Source organism: Astyanax mexicanus, chromosome 1 (genome assembly GCF_023375975.1).
Source record: "Astyanax mexicanus isolate ESR-SI-001 chromosome 1, AstMex3_surface, whole genome shotgun sequence".
In the NCBI taxonomy this organism is placed as follows: Eukaryota; Metazoa; Chordata; class Actinopteri; order Characiformes; family Acestrorhamphidae; genus Astyanax; species Astyanax mexicanus.
In genome coordinates, this window is record NC_064408.1 from 119,215,983 (window position 1) to 119,239,002 (window position 23,020).

General features: G+C 37.6%; 1 protein-coding gene across 3 annotated transcripts in view; it reads right to left on the reverse strand.

The window, feature by feature from the left end:
• znf385d (zinc finger protein 385D) overlaps positions 1-23,020 on the reverse strand; it is a 140,507-nt gene that overhangs the window by 39,132 nt on the left and 78,355 nt on the right. For 2 of the 3 annotated variants that reach the window (XM_049467584.1, XM_049467583.1), the window contains exons 3-4: positions 20,923-21,030; positions 2,908-3,079 (exon numbers count right to left, since the gene is read on the reverse strand). In XM_049467584.1, the coding sequence (XP_049323541.1) occupies positions 2,908-3,079; positions 20,923-21,030 (280 nt within the window). The remainder of the gene's footprint in view (positions 1-2,907; positions 3,080-20,922; positions 21,031-23,020) is intronic. The other variant, XM_049467585.1, reaches the window with a different exon arrangement.

A 23,020-nucleotide genomic window follows, 5' to 3' on the forward strand; every position in this document is an offset into this window, starting at 1 on the left:
TCAAATTGTTGCAGGTGTTTGAGCAGAAATAGATGTTCTCGGAGAGCGAGACGAGCCCTCCTGAGCCCGAGAGGGCATATCAAAGAAAGAAGGAAAAGAAAGAAAGGAAGAAAAAGGAGGTTAAATTACGATTCTGCGACTGGTTCCAAACATGTGTTGGGTGTAGCTAATTCCAGAAAGTGCTTACGCACGCAGTCTCGGGCCAGAGAGCTTAGCGTGATCCAGTGGGGCAGGACTCCATCTCCTGAATCAGTAATAAACCCTGACGTGAAAAGCCTTGTTTGGGTCGTTTCTGCGTTAGAGACTCCCGGGTTTCTAAGAAAAGGGTCTGTAACGTTGTTGGACCGAGCTGACCTGGATTATATGGAGTTGTAGGTCAAGGAAGGTCAGAAAAGTTAATTTCTTAAGTAATTTATGTAAAAAGAGAAGAGAAGAGAAGAGAAGAGAAAATGAGTGAATGGAATGTAAAACAAATGGAATATAAAACAAAAAATGGGAAAAGAAGAGAAGAGAAGACAAGAGAAGAGAAATAAGATGAGAAGTGAATGGAATATAAAACAACAATGTGAAGAGAAGAGAAGAGAAGAGAAAATGAGTGAATGGAATGTAAAACAAATGGAATATAAAACAAAAAATGGGAAAAGAAGAGAAGAGAAGACAAGAGAAGAGAAATAAGATGAGAAGTGAATGGAATATAAAACAACAATGTGAAGAGAAGAGAAGAGAAGAGAAAATGAGTTGTGAATGGAACATAAAACAAAAATGAGAAAAGAAGAGAAGAGAAGACAAGAGAAGAGAAATAAGATGAGAAGTGAATGGAACATAAAACAAAAATGAGAAGAGAAGGTATTGAAAGAATATGAAATAAAAGAAAAGGTGAAGGTGAAAAAAGTGAATGGGACATGAAATAAGAAGTGAATGGAATATAAGACAAAAAATGAGAAGAGAATAGAGGAGAAAACCAGAGGAAAGAATATGAAACACAACAAGACTAAGAAGAGAAGAGAAGAGAAGAGAAGAGAAGAGAAGAGAAGAGAAGAGAAGAGAAGAGAAGAGAAGAGAAGAGAAACAAAGATTTCAAGTTGAAAATAATAGAAAAGAATATGATACAAAAAAAGACTGAGAAGAAAAGGACAAGAAGAGAAGAAAAAGAATAGATTTAAAGTAGACAAGAAACAAATGAATAAGACGTAGATTATATGGAGCTCTAGGTCAAGGAAGGTCAGAAAAGTTCATTTCTTATGTAATTTACGTAAAAAAATTTGTGAAGTGACTTCCTGTTTCAAAGGCAACAGAAGTTGTTTATTTGTATATGTAAGGTGTTTTTTACTCACTTTTTTCTCTTCCACAACGTTATTCCTTTACAGCTTCAAAAACATGTTTTATGCAAATGAGGCGATTGCGATTAGCAACTTCTAGCGACTTTTAGGACAGCCAATAGCCACAATAACCAGAGGTACAGTACAGGCCAAAAGTTTGGAAACAGCTTCTCTTCTTCAGTGCGTTTTCTTTATTTTCATGACTGTTTACATTGTAGATTCTCTCTGAAGCTATGAATGAACTATGAATGAACACATTCGGAGTTTTATTAACTTAACAAAAAACATGTTTTATATTCTAGTTTCTTCAAAATAGTCACCCTTTGCTCTGATTACACTCTTGGCATCATTCTCTCAATGAGCTTCATTAAGAGGTGGCCACCTGAAATGAAAAGTTTTCCAACAGTCTTGAAGGAAGGAGTTCCCAGAGGTGTTTATTAGCACTTGTTGCTTCTTTGCCTTCTTCACTCTGTGCTCCAGCTCACCCCAAACCATCTGGATTGGGTTCAGGTCCGGTGACTGTGGAGGTTCAGCTCATTTTTTGTTAAGTACATAAAACTCCACATGTGTTCATTCATAGTTTTGATGCCTTCAGTGAGAATCCACAATGTAAATATTCATGAAAATAAAGAAAACGCACTGAAAAAGAGAAGGTGTCCAAACTTTTGGCCTGTACTGTATATGTGTCTGAAAAAAAAGAACCTTAACTAAACAGTACATTTCTGCATGCCTATCTATATATTTTTTCATCTTTCATCATTTTTTCTTCATAGTTCATTTCTTCATATGGGTTTTGTATGTAGTTTACTTATTTTATATATAAACCAAAAGTCCTGGTTTACACAGAGCTTGGAGAGCGAGTTCTGCGCAGTGACCTTTGCTGTAATGAACATCAACAGCATTAATGCAAGAAGCAGCTCGGCCTGTCGCACAAATTATGCATGTGATGCTGAATTTAAGACCATTTTCTGGTTTCATAGCTTAAAAAATGTCATCTATATACATTATGTCCCAAGACAGTACCCTAGAACAACGCTGATCTAATGTTAATACTATGTTAAATGCCTGGCAGACTGTGTGTTTTTACAAGAAATCTCCTCAACATGTTGAGTCCAAGAAAACACTGAGGCACAGAAACTGTGAAATAACGTCTTTAAAAAAAAAAAAAAAAAAAAAAAAAGACTTTTGGATTGACCAGAGTAATTGGTAACAGGATTGGTAACCAGAGGCTTTCTAACCAGAATTTAAGGTTGTTGAGGGCCAAGGGTCTGATCAAGGCACAATTCCTGTTTTTAACTAAACAATACTTTGATGAATGTCTATATTTTGTAATCTTTAGTACAATTTTGACCCAACATTGATCAAAAAACAAACCTATAAAAACAAATAAATACAAATAGTTTTTTTGATTATGTTGTCACTCATTCTACCCCCAAAAAAGAACAGGAATCATTGAAAGTCCAGTATTTGGGAATGCCATAGCTTTCTAAGTGAAAATTACTTTCTGAATACAACTGCAATAGTGTCAATTCTAAGTCTCACGACCTTCTACAAAGTGCTTTGCATCAAAAGCTTGCGTCAAGCTTACCTTTCCCATCAGTGCCGTTCTGCAGTGGCACAGGGGGCGAGAGGCTTTTGCAGGGTTCCTTGTTGCCATTCTCCCTGGTCACCGCCAAGCTTTTCTGCTTGCACTTGGGGGCATCGAGGGATTTGAGCTTCTTGGCATGCTTAGTGCCTTTGTAGTGGGCCAGCGCTTGGCTCTGTAGAAGAAAGAGGGGATGAGCCAGGCAGAGAATGGGAAAGAGAGAGAGAAAAAAGGATATAGGTCAGTCAGAAACAATACCCACATAACCTAACAGCTTGTAAATATGTAACACAGTCCATAGCTGTGATCTTTTACATCTTTTTATTGACGTTTAAGGCCAACAGGTAATAAAATTCATTAGGACCAAGTGGTTCTGATTAAATTAAAATTAAAATACTGAACATTTTGTATCACAGGGTTCAGTCTTAGCATCTGTTTGCCAGTAAGCCTATGGGATCCATTCAAAACTAGCGACTGGATAACACACCAACAATTGGAGTCTTTCCATTATCCAGGCACCAAGAGGTGATTTGGGACACATATCAAATCTTAGAAGGAGCTGGAACTGGCGCAAATCTTCAAAAAGTATCTATAAAACACCCGGATATGTTTAATATCCTCTTTAGTAACCAATAACTTAAACAAATCACAAGTCACACTCACAAACTCTTTGTATGCGTTTCTTCCTTATCTTCTAGTGATGTTTCTCCTTTTGAGTTTTAATTGCTTCCAGGGCTTTTTCCTCAAACTCTTAGAAATATAAGTTTTTTCCCCATGGGTTTTACTTTACACAAGTTTTGTGTTTTCCCTAGGGCTTCTTCCCTAAACTGTTAGGAAAAACGTTTTTCACCCAGGGGGTTCTTTTACAAACTTTTAGGAAGCTTAATTTTTCTCCAGGGGTTCTTTCTAAAATTTGTAGGAAGTTTTGTTTTTTTTTTCCCCAGGGGCTCTTGCTCAAACTGTTAGTACGTTTATTTTTTTTCCCCAAATTCTTCCTCAAATTCTTAGAAAGTTTTGGATTTTCCAGTGGGGTGCTTTCTTAAAATCTTAAGAAGTTTTGTGTTTTTTGTCACAGCGTCTTCCTAAAATTCCTAGGAAGTTGTGTTTTTCCTCCAGGGGCTCTTCCTCAAACTGTTAGGAAGCTTAATTTTTTCCCAGGGGTTCTTCCCCAAATTCTTAGAAAGTTTTTGATTTTCCAGTGGGCCTCTTCCTTAAAATCTTAGTTTTGTGTTTTTCCCAGGGGTTTTTCTTTCTTAAACTTTTAGGAGTATTAGTTTTTTTTCCCCTGGGTCTCTTTTTCAAACTCTTTGGAAGTTTTTTTTTGTTTGTTTGTTTTTTTTTTGGGGGGGAATTTTGGTTCCTAACTTGGTCTCTTTCTTTTTTAGGAAGTTTGGATTCCTCATTATATTAAGCCAATTTTAATTTTTTGTCTTGGTTGATTTTAGGGGCTATTTCCCATACTAAAATACTTAACATTTTTTATCAGAGTTTAGACTTAGCATCTGTGAGCCAGTAAGCCTACGGGATCCATTCAAAACTAGCGACTGTCTCAGTAAAAATCAATATGCAGTTCAGTTTTGGTTCCTTTCTTGGGTTAACACTTTTAGGGCATCTTTCCTTCTTTGGGTGTTTGCCATTAAAGTTTTGGTTCATCCCTGGGGTTCTATCTCACTCAGACACTTAGGAAGGTATAGTTCCTTTCAGAGATCTTTATTACACACTTAGGGACATTCAGTTCCTTTAAGGTTTGTTTCCCATTATATTAGGAAGTTTTAATTCCTTCCTGGTGTTCTTTCTTAGACTTTTAAGGAGTTTTGATGATGCTATATTCTTCCTCAAAGTTGTTCTTTGTAATCTTGTAATCTGTAAATTTTGGATCCTTCCAGGGTTCCTTCTTTATCCTGTTAGTAATTCTATGTCTTCCCCAAGGGGCTCTTCCCTAAACTCTTAGGAATTCTTTTTTTTTTCCAGGGCTTTTTCCTTGTAATCTTGTAATCTGTACATTTTGGCTCCTTCTATGGTTCCTTCTTCATCCTGTTAGTAGTTCTACGTCTTCCCCAAGGGGTTCTTCCTCAAACTTTTAGGAGAGAACTTTTAGGTCTCCCACATGGTTCTTTATCGAACCCCACCACCACCTCCAGGATGGTTCTCCCAGTTGCCCAGTTTGCCCCTATGCCTTCAAAATTGGGCAGGACTCTGTGTGGTTCCAGAAATCTTCAAACCTGGGCTGATAATGGGGCCTTCGCCAAATACTTATTTATATGCTTTTATATCTTTTGAGATTAAAATGTTGGTTTCATTCTTTTGTCTCCAGGGTAATTCTGGTAGAACTATAGATAAAAAGAAACCAAGGAGACAAAGCTTAAAAGAAAATTTCCAAGGAATATGAGGAGGAACCTCAAAGAACCAAGACTTTCTAAGAATATGTTGCAGTACCACTGTGGAACCATAACTGACAATGAGAAACTCTTAAATAAGAACCAGATAGAACCAAGACTTGAGGAAACGTCCCTTAGGCCAAGGTGAATTTGAATGCCATACGGTGAATTTGGAAGTCGCACAGCATCAGGCGCCTTTCACAGTGCCTCTGCATTATTAATAGGCCTGAGGCGAGTTTTTTTTTTTTTTGCCATGTAGACAGGCAACAAACTGGCAAATTTGTGCCAAGGTTTCTGCCATAAAAAATGTAATATCCCACAGCGGTAAGGGCAAGATCTCTCCACCCTGCTGAATTCCTTTTTGTTTCCAACGTTTGCTCAAAGCGGAGCTGTCAGTTACCTGTAAATCACAGAGACGATTCAGCGAGAGATTTACGAGCTCCAGCGGCTTGCTCTAAAGCGAGTGAAACTGCTAGGCAGATGGACTTGGCCGAACTTAAAATGACATACAAGATTTGAGTGGCCTTGGTATAGTCCTCGAGCTCTCCTCTGCAGCAGATGGGTACTGCTTGCTCGGTTCAAGTCCAGCGAGACACAATCGGGCTGTATCTTCAACCGTGACCGTGCGAGGCAGGGGGTGGGTGCAGCTCGCAGTTCACAACTTCTGGACCCTGACTAATGTTCGGTTCAGTTCAGGTTTAGAGCTGTTATGTTACAACAGATATTTGTTCCAAAAGAGAAATCAGCAGGTCAAGACCCTTAATGAGCGTAGCAGAGAGAGACTGTGCAGCTCAAAAACTCCCTGAAGAAACAATGAAAAAGGAAAAAGGACATAAAATACAGTGTTTATGTAAGAAACCCTGGGGCAACCAAAAGTTCCTAAAAAGAAGAAGCACAATCCTTCGGAGGAACTAAAACTTTCTAAAACTTCAATTAAGAACTTTTGGGAGGACCCAAAGATTCCTAAGAGTATGAGGCACAATCCTTCGGAGGAACTAAAACTTCCTAAAAGTTAAATTAAATACCCCTGCAAAGAAACAAAAGTTCTTAAGAGTATCAGTAAGAACCACAATAAGCTGGTGATTGATTGAAAGATGAAATTACATAGGGTCTGTTCCTGTTTGATTCTTGGTTACTTCCAGGGTTCTTTCTAAAACTCATGACTTTTTCCCTTTTGAGTCTTGGTTACTCTTAGGAGTTCTTTCTTAAACTCTTACGACTTTTCCCTTTTGAGTCTTTATTACTCTCAGGAGTTCTTCATCAATCTCTCATGACCTTTTTCCTTTTGAGTCTTTATTACTCTCAGGAGTTCTTCATCAATCTCTCATTACCTTTTCCCTTTTGAGTCTTGGTTCCTCTCAGGGGTTCTTCATTATTCTCTTACAACTTTTTCCTATTTAAGTCTTGATTACTCTCAGGAATTCTTTCTTAAATTATTATGACTTTTAGTGTTGGTGTCTCTAAGTTCTTTATTAATCTTTTATGACATTTTCTCCTTTGAGTCTCGGTCCCTCTGAGGAGTTCTTCATCAATCTCTTACGACTTTTTCCCTTTTGAGTCTTGGTTACACGCAGGATTTCTTCTTTATCCCTTTTGAGTCTTGGTTACACGCAGGATTTCTTCTTTATCCCTTTTGAGTCTTGGTTACTCCAAGGAGTTCTTTCTTAAACTCTTATGACTTTTTCCCTTTTGAGTCTTGGTTACTCTCAGGAGTTCTTCATCAATCTCTCATGACCTTTTCCTTTTTGAGCCTTGGTTACTCCCAGAGTGTTTTCATCAATCTCTCAAGACTTTTTCCTTTTTGAGTCTTTGTTCCTCCCAGGAGCTCTTTCTTAAACTAATACGACTTTTTCCATTTGAGTCTTGGTTCATCTCAGGGGTTCTTCGTTAATCTCTCAAGACTTTTTCCCTTTAAAGACTTGGTTCCTCCAATTAGTTTTTTCTTAAACTCTTACGACTTTTCCCTTTTTTACTCTTGGTTACTCCCAGAGTGTTTTCATCAACATCAAAATCTCTTACAACTTTTTCCCTTTTGAGTCTTGGTTCCTCCCAGGTGTTCTTCATTAATCTTATATGACTTTTTTTTCTTTTGAGTCTTGGTTCCTCTAAGGGGTTCTTCAACAATCTCTTATGACTTATTGCTTTATTACTCTTGATTACTCCTAGGAGTTCCTTATCAATCTCTTATGACTTTTTCTTTTTGAGTCTTGGTTACTCTTAAGAGTTCTTCATCAATCTCTTACGGCCTTTTCCTATTTGACTCTTGGTTCCTCTCTTGGTTTCTTCTTCAAACTTTTATTCTTATATTCTTCTTATATAAACTTTTATTTTCACTCCTAATTCTTGATTATCAGTGTTTCTTTCTCATCCTTTTAAATTGTTTCTCTTTCTGAGTTTCTAGATTTTAGAAGTTTAATTTCTAGTGGTCTTTTTTCTTGGTCTTGGTTCCAGTACTCTTTGGTTTCGTTATCTCTTTGTTGGTTTTGTTCCTTTTACGGAATTTTCCTCAAATTCTTAGAAAGCTCTTTCCTTAGGACTTTTCCCTTTTGAGTCTTGATTCTACTCAGGTGTTCTTTGTCCAACTCTTTGGACTTTCTTTATTCCTTATTCTTGGTTTATTTAAGTGTTCCTTCCTCACCCTATTAAATAGTTTTTTTTCCCTGAGTTTCTAAAATGTAGAAGTTTCATTTCTAGGGATCTTTTCTTTGGACATTTTTTCTTGGTCTTGGTTCCTCTGCCCTTTGTTTCTTTAATCTCTTTGCTGAATTTTCGTTCCTGCTGTTGGGTTTCCTCATATTCTTAGGAAGTTAGTCCTTTTTAGTCTAGTAGTAGGTTCCTCCTAGAGGTTCATCCACATACTGGATCCTTGGTTTCTTTCTGCACTAATTTGTGCGGTGTGAAGTTTTGGTTTCTTGTTGGAGTTCTTTCTTAAACTTGTGCAAAGTTTTAGTTTCTCCCAGGGGGGTTCTTTTTTCTTTACACTATTAAGATTTTTTTTTATTATTTCAGTATTGCTTCAGGGCATTATTCCAGCCTCCCTATCTCCCTGTGCTCTGCTCATTAGGGGTCTTGACCTGCATTGGGAGGAATGCTGGGAGGAACCTTTATGGCTACAAGTACTTTTATTTTTTTTTACCTTTCAAGCCTTGGTTCCTCAGGTCCATTAATAATGCAGGGGCATTGTCAAAGGCGTCTAACGCCGAGCGACATCCAAATTCACCTTCAAAGAGGGTTTATTATGACTCACTCGGACGCGACCATATGCGGAGACTTTCAGTTGTCCTTGTTTACCACGCCGTGCTCCCCCGACCAGCGGTCTGACATTGCCTGCAGCAGGGAGGAGACTGAAGGAGACAGTCTGGAGGCACCAGAACGCCTTTCGGAATACATAAGACACCCTTCAACTCGCTGACAAGCAGAGGCAGGCATGTGAACGGCACGCCACCGCGGTGACTGACATGGTGAGTGGCACACGCACACATATTTCACCAGCCTGCTCATTTCCCTCCTGACTCCCCGCTAAGCCCAAACTCACGCTCTTAAATCTTCTTACAGAAGCTTTCATACATGTATTCTCTTAGATTTCACAGGTTCCCACACCATCTGAAGCCGGCACGCAGGCTCCTTTAAGCCCACTGTGTACAGGAGATAGCAGCGCGAGTCACGCTTCTCAAAGTCAAACCCCGAGCTGAGTGTTTTCCCTGCTCCAGCACACCTGATTCAACCTTGCCACACGACTGATGAGCTGAATCCAGTGTAAAGGAACAGTAAAGGCGTTGAAACCATGCAGTATTGTCACCTTCCAGCCCTGCAGTAAACAGGATGTGTTTTTCTCCTTATTGACTAAAGCAGTTTACAGCCAGAGTTCTGGATCTTTCTGCACTAGTTGAATAGGATCATTTTGAGTCTTGAGTCTTGGTTCCTGCAAAAGGACTTGGTAACACTTTCTATTAACGGTAAGTCTATTAGATTCTATAAAACTTATTGGTAACACTTTATAATTTCATTTCACTTTCATTAATATACCATCAACTTATGATTAATAACTGTTATTTTTTTATTTTAAGAAGCTAAAAAGTTGCTATAGGAATACTAATGAATGCATTGGCAACATGAACTGAAGTTATTAAAAAGTGTTCCCAACTCATATACATCTCTGGAAAAAAAAAGAGATCACTTAAAACTGATGAGTTTCTTTGATTTGACCAAATTGAAAACCTCTGGAATATAATCAAGAGGAAGATGGATGATCACAAACCATCAAACCAAACTGAACTGCTTGAATTTTTGCACCAGGAGTGTAAAGCATAAAGTTCCAAAAGCAGCGTGTAAGACTGGTGGAGGAGAACATGGTGCCAAGATGCATTAAATGAACTGTAATTAAAAACCAGGGTTATTCCACCAAATATTGATTTCTGAACTCTTAACTTCTTCTGAACTTTATGAACTTTAGGAAATGTTTTTTTTTTTTACTTTGGGAGAAATTTGGGAGAAATGTGGTTTGTAGTTTGTAGAATAAAACGACAATATAAAAATACTCAAATATATAACTATAAATAGCAAAATCAGAGAAACTGATTAAAAAAACTCTTTATTAAACTCTTCTGTTTATTTTTTTCAGAGCTATATTCATATTAACGACAATTTTTAATGTAAGTGAAATACTTGGAAAAGGCCATATCTGTATGAGTTGTGAGGCGTTATCTTGTTGAACCCAGTTGAAGCCAGTGTTCTTATGTCTAGGTTGTGGGGGTTTTATAGCTCCCTCCATCACAGCATCTCAAGAGACTCTGGCAGAAATCACGCCCACATTTAATGTAGGGGACCCTACACACATATTCCTTGTTCCATAGAGGATGATACTACTTCCTATCCCATTACTTGTTGCTCCTATGCATGCTAGCATATTTGATAATGATGGTCTGATGGTCTCAGAAAAAAAAAAAATGGTAACACTTTCTAGGAATGTCATCTCTATTAGACTCTATAACCACATTCATAACATATTATAATGCATTTATAAGGCATTAAAAATGGCTATATATATTTATAAAAATGCATATCCCATTATAGCCATGTTTATTGTGTATTATGAAATGTGAATTTAATGCATTATAAGCTGTGCTTATAATACATACACTATGTTAAAATAATATATACCATCATTAATAATCTAATTGTCCCACAATGAAAATCTGCCACTTTACTTGAATCACACAAAGACCTGTTGTAATACATTATAAGTGACTATAACTAATATACTAATATACTTAAGACAAGAATAATTTATGAGTGGTTCAAAATTATTTGAACATTATGCAAGGTGTGTTTATAAGTTGGCAGATTTATATTCATAATGCATTGACTTTGCATTGACATGTAATATGTTATAAATGTAGCTATTAATGCATTATGATCACAATTAATAATGCATAATAAATATGGCTAGGATGGGTTATACATTTGAATAAATATGTATAATCATGTTTATAATGCCTTATGAATGCATTATAACGTGTTATGGGTATGTTTATAGAGTCTAATAGAGATGACATTCATAGAAAGTGTTACCAAATATTTTAGGAAAAACGCCTCAAAAACTATGGGAAATCAATGTCTCAGGCGTCTAGTGAGAAATTAATAAGTTTATGTAATATTTTATGTAATATGGATCTTTAAAACGCATTAAACACTTCAGACGTCAGCTCAATTCACCGCCACTCAGGCCAAACTTGTTATTCATATCAAGAAAGACACTCCAGTGAACATGAGGCTGAGCTCTGAAACTAATTACTCTACAGCATACCCAGAAGATTAGGACATAGCTGTTTTGAGTTAAACGGGATTTACCCCCATTTTCACCCCAACTGTGAAGAATTATAACTTCATAACCTTCCTCTCGACTACCCTGAGTGACATGTTTATATCTTAATGATTTAATATATTTCAGATATTTTTGGAAACTGATTGGAATTCTCCTTTTAACATGAAACAGATGCGTCCTAATCGTTGGGGCACATCAGTTTCAACACTCCCCTTGAGTTCATGAAGTTCACGCAGTGTCTTCTTATTTCATGTGAAGAGCAGCTTTTACCTAAATTATGTGATCTGACTGATTTATTTTCCAAACGATGGAAAATTAAACCTCTTTTTGGCCCAAAGGGTTTGTTTAAACACGTGAAATCTGAGTGAGACATCAAAGCAAGGTGATAACGTGTGTGGCCTTTGGGTTTATTTCCAAGTGTAACGAGGGACCAGACGGCAGGCGGACGTAAAAGCGGGTAAGACAAGATTTATTAAATAACAAACAAACAAACAAACAAACAAATAAATAAGGAATAAACGGGAAAATATGAAAACATAAACAAACAGGGAAACAAACCTAAAGAACTAAATCTAGACAGATAATAACTAAACAGGGCTGGAGAAATATATACAAGGAAAATAAACGTAAATATAAACAAGAAATAAACAAGGAAACAAACTAGAGAAATAAACAGAGAATAACTAATAAACAAAGAACTATGGGACGTGGTGATAAACTACTAGGAACGTGGCAAGACAAACGACAGAGGAAGGTGCAAAGACCGACCGATAAACCGATAATGGACTAAAGTGTACTATATATAGGAACATAAAACACTGAGCACCTGGGGAGACAGGTAACGAGGGGCGGAGCTACAAATTAGACACACGTGACGGAAAACTACTGGAGAAACACACTAGGAAACGGGGAAAACACAGGGGAACAGAGCGAGGCCGTGACACCAAGTTAGAACATTTGGGAATTGATTTTTCAAGGTAATTTAGAAGATCTAGATTTTCTATGCTAAGTCATTAAATATTGACAAAGAAAATGTTGTTAAAAAAATGTGGCCTGCATGGCACACTACACATTTTTTGCCCTGTTTTTGGAGATCAATGCAAAAGCCTCAGATCAGGGCTAAATCCACAATCGCTCTTCTGAAAGACAGAAAGCTTTGTGACATTTTATTTTGAGCTATTTTTAATTTATTCCATTTTCTCCCTAATTTGGAGGTTCAGTCACCAAATCCATTTGTATATAAACTTAAACTCCAAATTCACAGCTCTGATACATGAGCTAACGAGGAGGCATCCATCCCAGCATTTCAGTAGAAGTGTGGTGCTCTCTCGCTCATCAAAGAAACTGTCCATATGTGCTCTCTCAGTCTCTGGCTGCTGATGCCAAAGCAACAACCACTCTGAGCTCTAAATCTAGCATTTCGATAAATGTAGCGGTATCCTCAGATATATTCAGTCTGTGACCCCATGTCACTGAATAATCATGTAATGTGCGCTAAACAATGCACACTAATTATATTCCCAAATATAAGTCAATGGGCCCTATAATCACGATGCCCATTGCTATCTTACACCCCATCAACAGTCTATGTTCACTTCTTTCGCACACGCTGTTCAAATAGCATTAGTGAATAGTAATATATCTACACAGACGGGTGTGGTGGTCTGGAAGTGAGGTGTGTTCAGGTACATTTATAGAATAGAATTTTTCTATTTTGGTGGCACAGGAGCTCCACTGACTGATTAAAACCCTGACAACAGTCAACAGTCAGAGTCCCATATTACTATAGCAGCACAAACACAACTTTTAACTCAACAATAAACAGAATGAAGAATAAAATAACATTACTGTTCCCTTAAATGAGCTACTGGTGTATCTTCACAGCGCAGGTCTGTATCCTCTGTTGAGATGCGTAGAAGCGCCACGCTGTTAAGATAAGAACGTGCCAAAGTCAGAGCTCACCCGAGATTTGGTACATGCCTTTTGATCGTTTTAAGATGCACAAGGCATATTTTTTTTGCACCCTCTTGATACCAAAGACTCAACACCATGCACTAACTAAATCAAGCTGCATAATATGCAATTGACCGCTGGGCTATAGATCGCTAAAATACGGCCCTGACAATTTGTGTTGTATTGTGAAGAGTACAATGATCTGGCAACCCTGAAAGTCCTGTATTGTGTACACAGTCTTCCTGATAATAAACTGCTCAGTGAGTGTACATCAAATTAAACGGGACAGATCTCTAAATTGTTGTTGTAAAAAAATAAAAAATTGAGCGCTTTCACGCCTCCACGGGCTTATGGAGCAAAATAAAAATGTAAAAACTTGAAGTGTGAAATTAATCTCTGGCTGAAAGCAATAATCTTGCGGTGTTCTGGAAAAACGATGTGAAATATGGTATTTATAGAGACGGAAGCCGGAGATGTTACAGGCGGTAATGAAACAGATTTATATGGTTTGAGTTTGTAAGTAGCGCGTCATTAGAGGGGCATATTGTCATGAAAATGGTGCTAACGCAGAGATAAATGCAATGTCATAAGCCTCCGTCGACCAGAGAGAAAAAGAGAGAGATAGAGAGAGAGAGAGAGATGCGAATGGATGTTTTGTGTAATCTCCGCCGCAATCAATCTTTCATTAAAGGGGCGATATGGAAGAATTGTCCTCAGCGATGCTGCAGGTCGGACAGCGCGGCGAGGTGGAGGAAGCCGGGGGATGGAGAGATTCCTCTTTGGAAAGTCTTTAACTAAGACGGGCACCTGCGACGAGCCTCCGTTAAGTAACGCCATCAGTCAATCAGACAAGCAAATTACTGCTACAGTCCCTGAAGCCACGTTTAGAGGCCACAGCCAATCACGGATCCATTACAGACTATCTGACAGAGGTGAAAAACTGCCCATTAAACTCTATTGATTTCAAATGTTGATTAAAATAGATTGAGATTTAATTCGTAATTGAAAAAAATCAGCTTGTGCTTCTTATATTGCTAACTTTTTCTATGAATGTCAGAACGTCATGTCTATTAGACTCTATAAACACACTATAACACATTATAACACATTCATATAAAGTTATAAAGTACATAAGACACCAGCATTGCCTCACACGAACTCTTCGCTCTGATGCCATCAGGCAGAAGATACAGGAGCATCAGAGCCTCCACTACCAGATTCTGCAACAGCTTCTTCCACCAGGCAGTCAGACTTCTCAACACACAGAGCCTCCACTACCAGACTCTGCAATAGCTTCATCCACCAGGCAATCAGACTCCTCAACACACAGAGCCTCCACTACCAGACTCTGCAACAGCTTCTTCCACCAGGCAGTCAGACTTCTCAACACACAGAGCCTCCACTAACAGACTCTGCAATAGCTTCATCCACCAGGCAATCAGACTCCTCAACACACAAAGCCTCCACTACCAGACTCTGCAACAGCTTCTTCCACCAGGCAATCAGACTCCTCAACACACAAAGCCTCCACTACCAGGCTCTGCAACAGCTGCATCCACCAGGCAGTCAGACTCCTCAACACAAAGAGCCTCCACTACAAGATTCTGCAACAGCTTCTTCCACCAGGCAGTCAGACTCCTCAAAACACAGAGCCTCCAATACCAGACTCTACAACAGCTTCTTCCACCAGGCAGCCAGACTCCTCAACACACAGAGCCTCCGTTAAGTAACGCCATCAGTCAATCAGACAAGCAAATTACTGCAACAGTCCCTGAAGCCACGTTTAGAGGCCACAGCCAGTCACACGATCCATTACAGACTATCTGACAGAGGTGAAAAACTGCCCATTAAACTCTATTGATTTCAAATGTTGATTAAAATAGATTGAGATTTAATCCGTAATTGAAAAAAATCAGCTTGTGCATCTTATATTGCTAACATTTTCTATGAATGTCAGAACGTCATGTTTATTAGACTCTATAAACACACTATAACACATTATAACACATTCATATAGCATTATAAACATGGCTATACATATTTATAAAAATGTATAATTCATTATAGCCATGTTTATTATGCATCATGAACTGTGATTATAATGCATTAATAGCTGTGTTTATAACATGTTATAAATCAATACCAAGAAACTCACTCCCAGCTTTCATACTTTATCATGACTAAAAAAGCTTCCAACTTATAAACACAACCTCAATAATCATATAAATATACTTTCAACCACTCATAAATTATTCTTGTCTTGAATGTAATATTCATTATAGTCAATTATAATGTATTATAACAGGTCTTTGAGCGCTCTAAGTAAAGTGCCAGACTTTCATTGTAGGACTAAATTATTAATGATAGAGATATACTATTTTAACATATATATTATAAGCACAGCTTATAATGTATTATAATCACAGGTCATAATGCTTAACAAACATGGCTAAAATGGGTTATGCATTTTTATAAACATGTATAGCCATGTTTATAATGCCTTATGAATGCATTATAATATGTTATGGGTGTGGTTTTAGTGTCTAATAAAGATGACATTCATAGAAAGTGTTACCACATTTTCTATGAATGTCAGAACGTCATGTTTATTAGACTCTTTAAACACACTATAACACATTATAACACATTCATATTCATCATAAACATGGTTATAAGGTATGTAATTATAAAAGTGTATAAAAGCTTGTGCATCTTATATTGCTAACATTTTCTATGAATGTCAGAATGTCATGTTTATTAGACTCTATAAACACACTATTACACATTATAACACATTCATATAGCATCATAAACATGGTTATAAAGTACGTAATTATAAAAGTGTACTTTCATAATCATATAAGATATAAGAGGTTATATGTCAATTACCAAGAACCTCAGCAAAGCTGCCTTAACACAGCATGCTTTAATTACTTTTAACCATTCGTTCATTAGTTATTGTACTTATGTTAAATATTATAATAGCTTATATTAATTTATAACACATTATAAATGTCGATGTACACTCCAAGTAAATTGACAGAAGTCCATCATGGGAATATACAATATTAATAGTGACAGATAGAGATGTATGTATGTATATTTTAACCCAGCTGTGTAAATTATTACAAACCCAGCTTATAAGGTGTTATACATTTTTATAAATATATGTATAACGATGCTTAAAATACCTTACGAATGCAGTATAATGTGTTATGTGTGTGTTTATAGAGGTTAATAGACATACAATTCTTAGAAAGTGTGCCCTTTAAATTTCTATTATATAAAATACTTATGTCAAAATAACCAAACCAAATTGAATCCAAATTCAGATTTAATTAAATAATGAATTTAACTAAATATTTTCTTTCTACAGAAAAGTAACTGAATCAAATCAGTCAAGTCTTAACGAAATTTGAATGAGATTTTATGATATTAAATTAAACTGTGATTCAGTTTCATATTTTGTGATGCACTGATTTGTATAATAAATATTCCTAATTAAATTGAACCAAACCATTTTTGAATTTTACACTTCATTATTGACTGAATCATTTAATACAGAATCATAATTATAGCAAATTAAATTAACCAAATTTTCTCATTATCAAATCATAATTGAAGTGAATTTAATCTAATTAAATTATACCATGGAAAAACTTCAGATTTACTTCATTTACTACAGAACTGTAATAAAAAAATGAAAGTGTAATTTCATATTTTATAATGCAGTAATTATAATTCAATTGAAATTGAAACATTTTATGAGGCATTGAATTTAATTGCCATAAAATCTTCTTATTTTTTTAAACAATCATAATGTAATTAAATCTAATTAAATGTTGGTGAAACCTACTAAACGTATTATTTTCTGAAAGAAATTTCACATTGCATCGTTCTGTGAACCATTTACAACCAGTCTAACCAAGCTGTGGTAAAATTTCAGGTTTTATGATGCACTGAATCATGATTAAATGAAAAAAAAGTAATTAAATATGTAATAACCAAACTAAAACAAATCTGGGTGAAAATTGAAATTGCGATAGAATTAAAACCTAAATCTAATCAAACTGTGGTGAGATTTCAGATTTTATGCTGCACTGAATCATTTGTTAAAGAATCATTCTAAGGACCCTATCCTACACCCTGCACAAGGTGCTCATTGCTATCTCACCCCATGCTTTGATGCATGCTTTGCATCATTTGAATAGCAACAGCGCTTGTGAATATATCTAAACTGATGGGTGTGGTGGTCTGGAAATGAGGTGTGTTCAGGTAGATTTCTGGCATATTGCTAACTTGACAGTGGAAAACACAGGTGCACCACTGACTGAACACAACCGAGACAGACGTCAACAGTCAGACATTCATTGCTATCTTGGCAACGCTGCTGCTCTGCTTTTTACACACAGCAGTGCACGAATCCAACTTTTACATCGACAGAAAACAGATTACGGAATAAATATCGTGTTCCCATAAATGAGCTGCTGGCGCATCTTCACAGTGTGAACAAGCAGGTCCATTTCTTCTGCTGAGCTGTCAAAATAGCAATCCGCCAAAGTCAGAGAACACCTGGCTCTTAAATGGAATGGCAAGTGGGTCACTGATTTGTTTGGTTGCGCCAGAAACACACCTTCGTGCCTTTTGCGCTTTTTGAGCTGCAGGTGTACTTTTCCTGACGTTAGGAAAGCAAAGACACACTGACATGCCCTAAATCAAACTGCAAGATGTGGAATAGATCGCTAAATAAGTAATAAGTCCAAACATACTAATCTCCTGTATGTTATATATATAACATATATATATATTGGTTTGCTGTCAGGTGTGAGTGTATAATAATGTTTAATAGTATAATAAATGTATAATAGTGTTTGTTATTCGTCCTGTTGTTCTGAGGAGGAACAGGACACACTGCTCTCTCTCTCTCATAAAAAATGAACAATCTGAAAATGTCACCAAAACCAAATTTCATTTCCAGTTGGCGCTGGCGTTCCCAAGAGTGAGGAGAGGAATGTGAGGGGTAAAGACCCTCCCCCCGATTCCATACGGGGGGTAGGGGGTGGGGGATATGAGATGGATGAGCTGCTGTGATCTGAATGTAAAATCCCACCAAGGATCTCTGTTCACACCATACTGTGAAGGATCCGGATTCTGCACTATGACCAGCACTGATTATAATAGAAATTATTATAATCAATTATAATTACAAAGTACTTTTTATATTTACTCAGGTTATCTTTGTCTGATATTAAAGTTTGAATAGAGTCACAGAGTTCAGATGTACATGTTGTACAGAGAGTCTGATGGCTCTCGGGAAAAAGAATCTCCTGAGTCTGTCTGTAGAGCAGCTCTGTGACAGGAACCTGCCACTGAAAACTGCTCTTATGGTCCATAAAGATGTTGTGTGCTCATGGTGGTGGTAGTGTGATTAGTGTGATTAGTGTGATGATCTGGAGCTGCTGGATAACTTGCTGTAATAAATAGATGGAAGCAGGAATTCTGCTGTTTACCAGACAATCCTGAAAGAGAATATCATGTCGGACATCTGTTCCTTAGTGACCTCAAGCTCATGTACTTGGGTTCTGCAGCAGGACAATGACCCAAAGCACACAAACCACACAAGTTCATCTCTGAATGGATAAAAGAAAAAAAAAACTAAATGAAGGTTTTAGAGGAGTGGTCTAGTTAAAGTCTGGATGATTGAGATGCTGTAGATGATCTTAAACAGGACGTTTATGCTGGAAAATCCTCCAATGTGTCTCAATTAAAATAATTCTGTAAAGAAGAGTGGAACAAAATTCCTCCACAGAGGTGAGAAAGACTGGTTGCCAGATATCAGTAAAGCTTGAATGCAGTTGTTGCCACCAGGAGTGACACAACCAAGGGCTAGAACACAGTGATAGATTGGTTTGGATTGTTTTTTTTCCCTTTAATAAATAAAATTATAATTTTAAAAAGTGCTTTTTATATTTACTCAGGTTATCTTTGTCTGATATTGTAGTTTACCAGGATTAACGTCATCACATTGATCCGATTACTGACGTATGCTGATGTTCTGCAGTATTAATCAGATTAATATTAAGAGCACGTAAACGCACTCACTGTTCACAGATGGGTTAAATCTGCTGTATTGCTGTGCAGTGGCTGCTCTGTTCTAATTTCCAGGAATCCTCCTGTGTTTTTCAATCTAATCTCGATTTGCCGTGTCTGCGTCTGCCCGCCAGCTCCTTCTAACCGAGTTTCTGTGTTTTCAGTTCTTTGGAGAGTACTGGGAAATGTCTTCAATTCATCGTCGGTGGTAATTGAGCGTGCGGTACAGATGTGGCAGATAGAGATTAGGATGGAAAACACGGGAGTAATCCTTTTACATCTGTTTCGTTTAGTGTAGCTGACAGCATTAGCACGATAGCATCTCTGTTTGTTTGTCAGGGATAACTCAATGTCCCGGACTCGTTTCATTTGCGGGTCTTAATATGTAACAGCGTAGATAGCGCATATTACATTTAAACCAGATCTACAGCAGCCCTGAAACTGAAAAATGTTTCTGTAGAAAATTAGATTTGGAACGGTCTACTACATTAGCTCATTCGTCTTCTGCTGTTTAGACAATATAACAGAAGGAAAAGAAAGAAGAATGTGAAATATTCTTATCCCAGCAAGACTTAACTTAATGTATTCTCACTGCCAGAATTCAAAAGCTGGGACATTATGGACAAACAAATAAGAAAATGCAGTGCTGTATATTTCCTTTCAATTTTACTTGATTGCAGACAGTAAGAACCAAGATACTTTGTGTTTCGTCTGTTCAATTTCTTTTATTTATTAATTTACATCCATACGTTCATTTCTTTTTCGATGTGTGTTTCTAGTCATGTGTTTTCTTGCACGTGGCTCTGTGTTCTCTTGTCTTTGCCCCAGTATTCAGTATTCCCACCTGTGTTAATTTGTAACTCCACCCCCTCGTTACCTGTTCAAGGTGTTTCCTGTTTTCTACGTCTGTATGTATAGCCCTTTTTTTCTGTATTCCTTTGTTGGAACCCCTGCCCAATCCCCTGGACAATGAAACTGAAACATCTGTCATTTTAGTGTGGGAGGTTCTGGTGGTCAATCTTCATTAATTGCACATTAATGCACCAGTAAGAGCAGTACGAGTGTGAAGGTTCAATTAGCAGAGTAAGAGCACAGTTCTGCTCTAAAAATTGCAATGCACCCGAACATCCCTTTCAGACAGCTTCCTCTTACAGCGTCCACAGTTAATCCTGTTGGATGCGGTTGGTCCTTCTTGGTGGTATGCTGACATTACCCTGGATACCGTGGCTCTTGATGCATCACAAAGACTTGCTGTCTTGGTCACAGATGCTCCAGCAAGACGTGCAGCAACCAATTTGTCCTCTTTTGAACTCTGGTATGTCGCCCATAATGTTGTGTGTGTTGCAATATTTTGAGCAGTAAAACTGCGCTCTTACCCTGATAATTGAACCTTCACACTCTTACAGCTCTTACTGGTGAAGTGTGCAATTAATGAAGATTGGCCACCAGGCTGCTCCAATTTACAATTTAGCCATGAAACCTCCCACACTAAAATGACAGGTGTTTCAGTTTCATTGTCCAACACCTGTATGTGTAATCGTAAGGAATGCAATGCAAAGCTGGCCAGCAGATACTTTGGGCAATGTAGTTTAGCTATAAGATGCTAGAGATGCTGTTTAGGTACATTTCTGGAGAATGCAGCTCTTTGATGTCAGCTGTAAAGTTGTGAAGTTGCCATGTGTTTGACTGCAGACAGAGCTGATGATATATGGACACGTGTTGTGGCTCATTTGTGCTGGAGCATGCTGCGTAATCAATCTCCCAGTTTCTCACCTGTGAATTAAATCGCAGTTGGCAGACGTTGCAGGAAGCATGTTTCTTTTTAGCGGAAGCGGCGATGCCAATTGTGTGATGTAGCACAGCTTTCTGAACCGAGTCCATCTGCAGGAGGGAGAGAGAAAGAGAGAGAGAGAGAGGATGAGAAAGAGAGAAATGAGAGAGAATTAGAGCGAGTGAGAGGGGGGCAGTCTAATTAACATCCCAGCAGCAGAAAGTCTTCCAGCAGAGAGATAAAACAGTGCTCCAGGCCCTGCTGAAGAAAAGGCGGCCAGGTTGGCGACGTGGTGCAGCAGCGTCTGGATAGAATAATGGCGGCACTGTGGTTGTCATGGGAAGCCCAAATAAATGTATATACACTCATTATCCATCTATTCATCTCCACTGATCATATAGAACACATCCTCATCCCCCATTCTGTGGAATGAGCTAGAGCTTCATGAAGACTCTGATAAACTAAACTATTCCAGGTGATTCTACCTCATGAAGACTCTGATAAACTAAACTATTCCAGGTGACTCTACCTCATGAAGAGACTCTGATAAAACTAAACTATTCCAGGTGATTCTACCTCATGAAGACTCTGATAAACTAAACTATTCCAGGTGACTCTACCTCATGAAGACTCTGATAAAACTAAACTATTCCAGGTGATTCTACCTCATGAAGACTCTGATAAAACTAAACTATTCCAGGTGACTCTACCTCATGAAGACTCTGATAAAACTAAACTATTCCAGGTGATTCTACCTCATGAAGACTCTGATAAAACTAAACTATTCCAGGTGACTCTACCTCATGAAGACTCTGATAAAACTTAAATATTCCAGGTGATTCTACCTCATGAAGACTCTGATAAAACTAAACTATTCCAGGTGACTCTACCTCATGAAGACTCTGATAAAACTTAAATATTCCAGGTGATTCTACCTCATGAAGACTCTGATAAACTAAACTATTCCAGGTGACTCTACCTCATGAAGACTCTGATAAAACTAAACTATTCCAGGTGATTCTACCTCATGAAGACTCTGATAAAACTTAAATATTCCAGGTGATTCTACCTCATGAAGACTCTGATAAACTAAACTATTCCAGGTGACTCTACCTCATGAAGACTCTGATTAAACTAAACTATTCCAGGTGACTCTACCTCATGAAGACTCTGATAAACTAAACTATTCCAGGTGACTCTACCTCATGAAGACTCTGATAAAACTAAACTATTCCAGGTGATTCTACCTCATGAAGACTCTGAGAAAACTAAACTATTCCAGGTGATTCTACCTCATGAAGACTCTGATAAAACTAAACTATTGCAGGTGACTCTACCTCATGAAAACTCTGATAAACTAAACTATTTCAGGGTGCTTATCTTATTAACGTGTGGTTTCTGAAGCTGGCAGCTCTTATGATGAACTTGTCCTGTACAACAGAGGACACTATTGCTCTTCCTTTCCTGTGGTGGTCCTGATGGGTGCCAGTTTCATCATTCTAACATTTTTGATAGTCCTTGCAATGACTGAACTTGAGAATACTTTTAAAGTTCTTGAAATTCTTCTTTTTTTAGATTGACTGACCTTCATTCCTTAAAGTCATTTTTTTTTCAAGTCTTTATTTAGTTTAGTCCTTTTTCTCATAATCTGGATTAGAACATTACTCTATAGAGCTATTCACTGTATACCTGTAACTCTACCTCTTCACTACTTTACACCTGATGCTCTCAAACACATTAAGAGCAAAGCAATTCCCATATTTCTTAAATTCCATATTCCATATGTTTCCTTCATAGTTTGATTGACTCCAGTGTTAATCTACTTTTGAACAGTACTGTATATTTTTTCCATATAAAATAGCAGGCAGGTGGAGCCCATAAAGTAGCCATACTGTGTTACTAAACACAAGTGACATTTGTGAATGTTATAGAGGTATTCCTCTGCGTAAGTGCTGTACTTTCATTTGCTATCGCGCCTCATCCAGAATGAATATGCAGCTGTGCACTCAGCGAGAGCTGTTCAGCTTTAATGGGAAACTGAAATTGTGCTGCGACTGCCTGTTTACGGTGATAGACTTCCACCGAGTGAGACGAAATGAG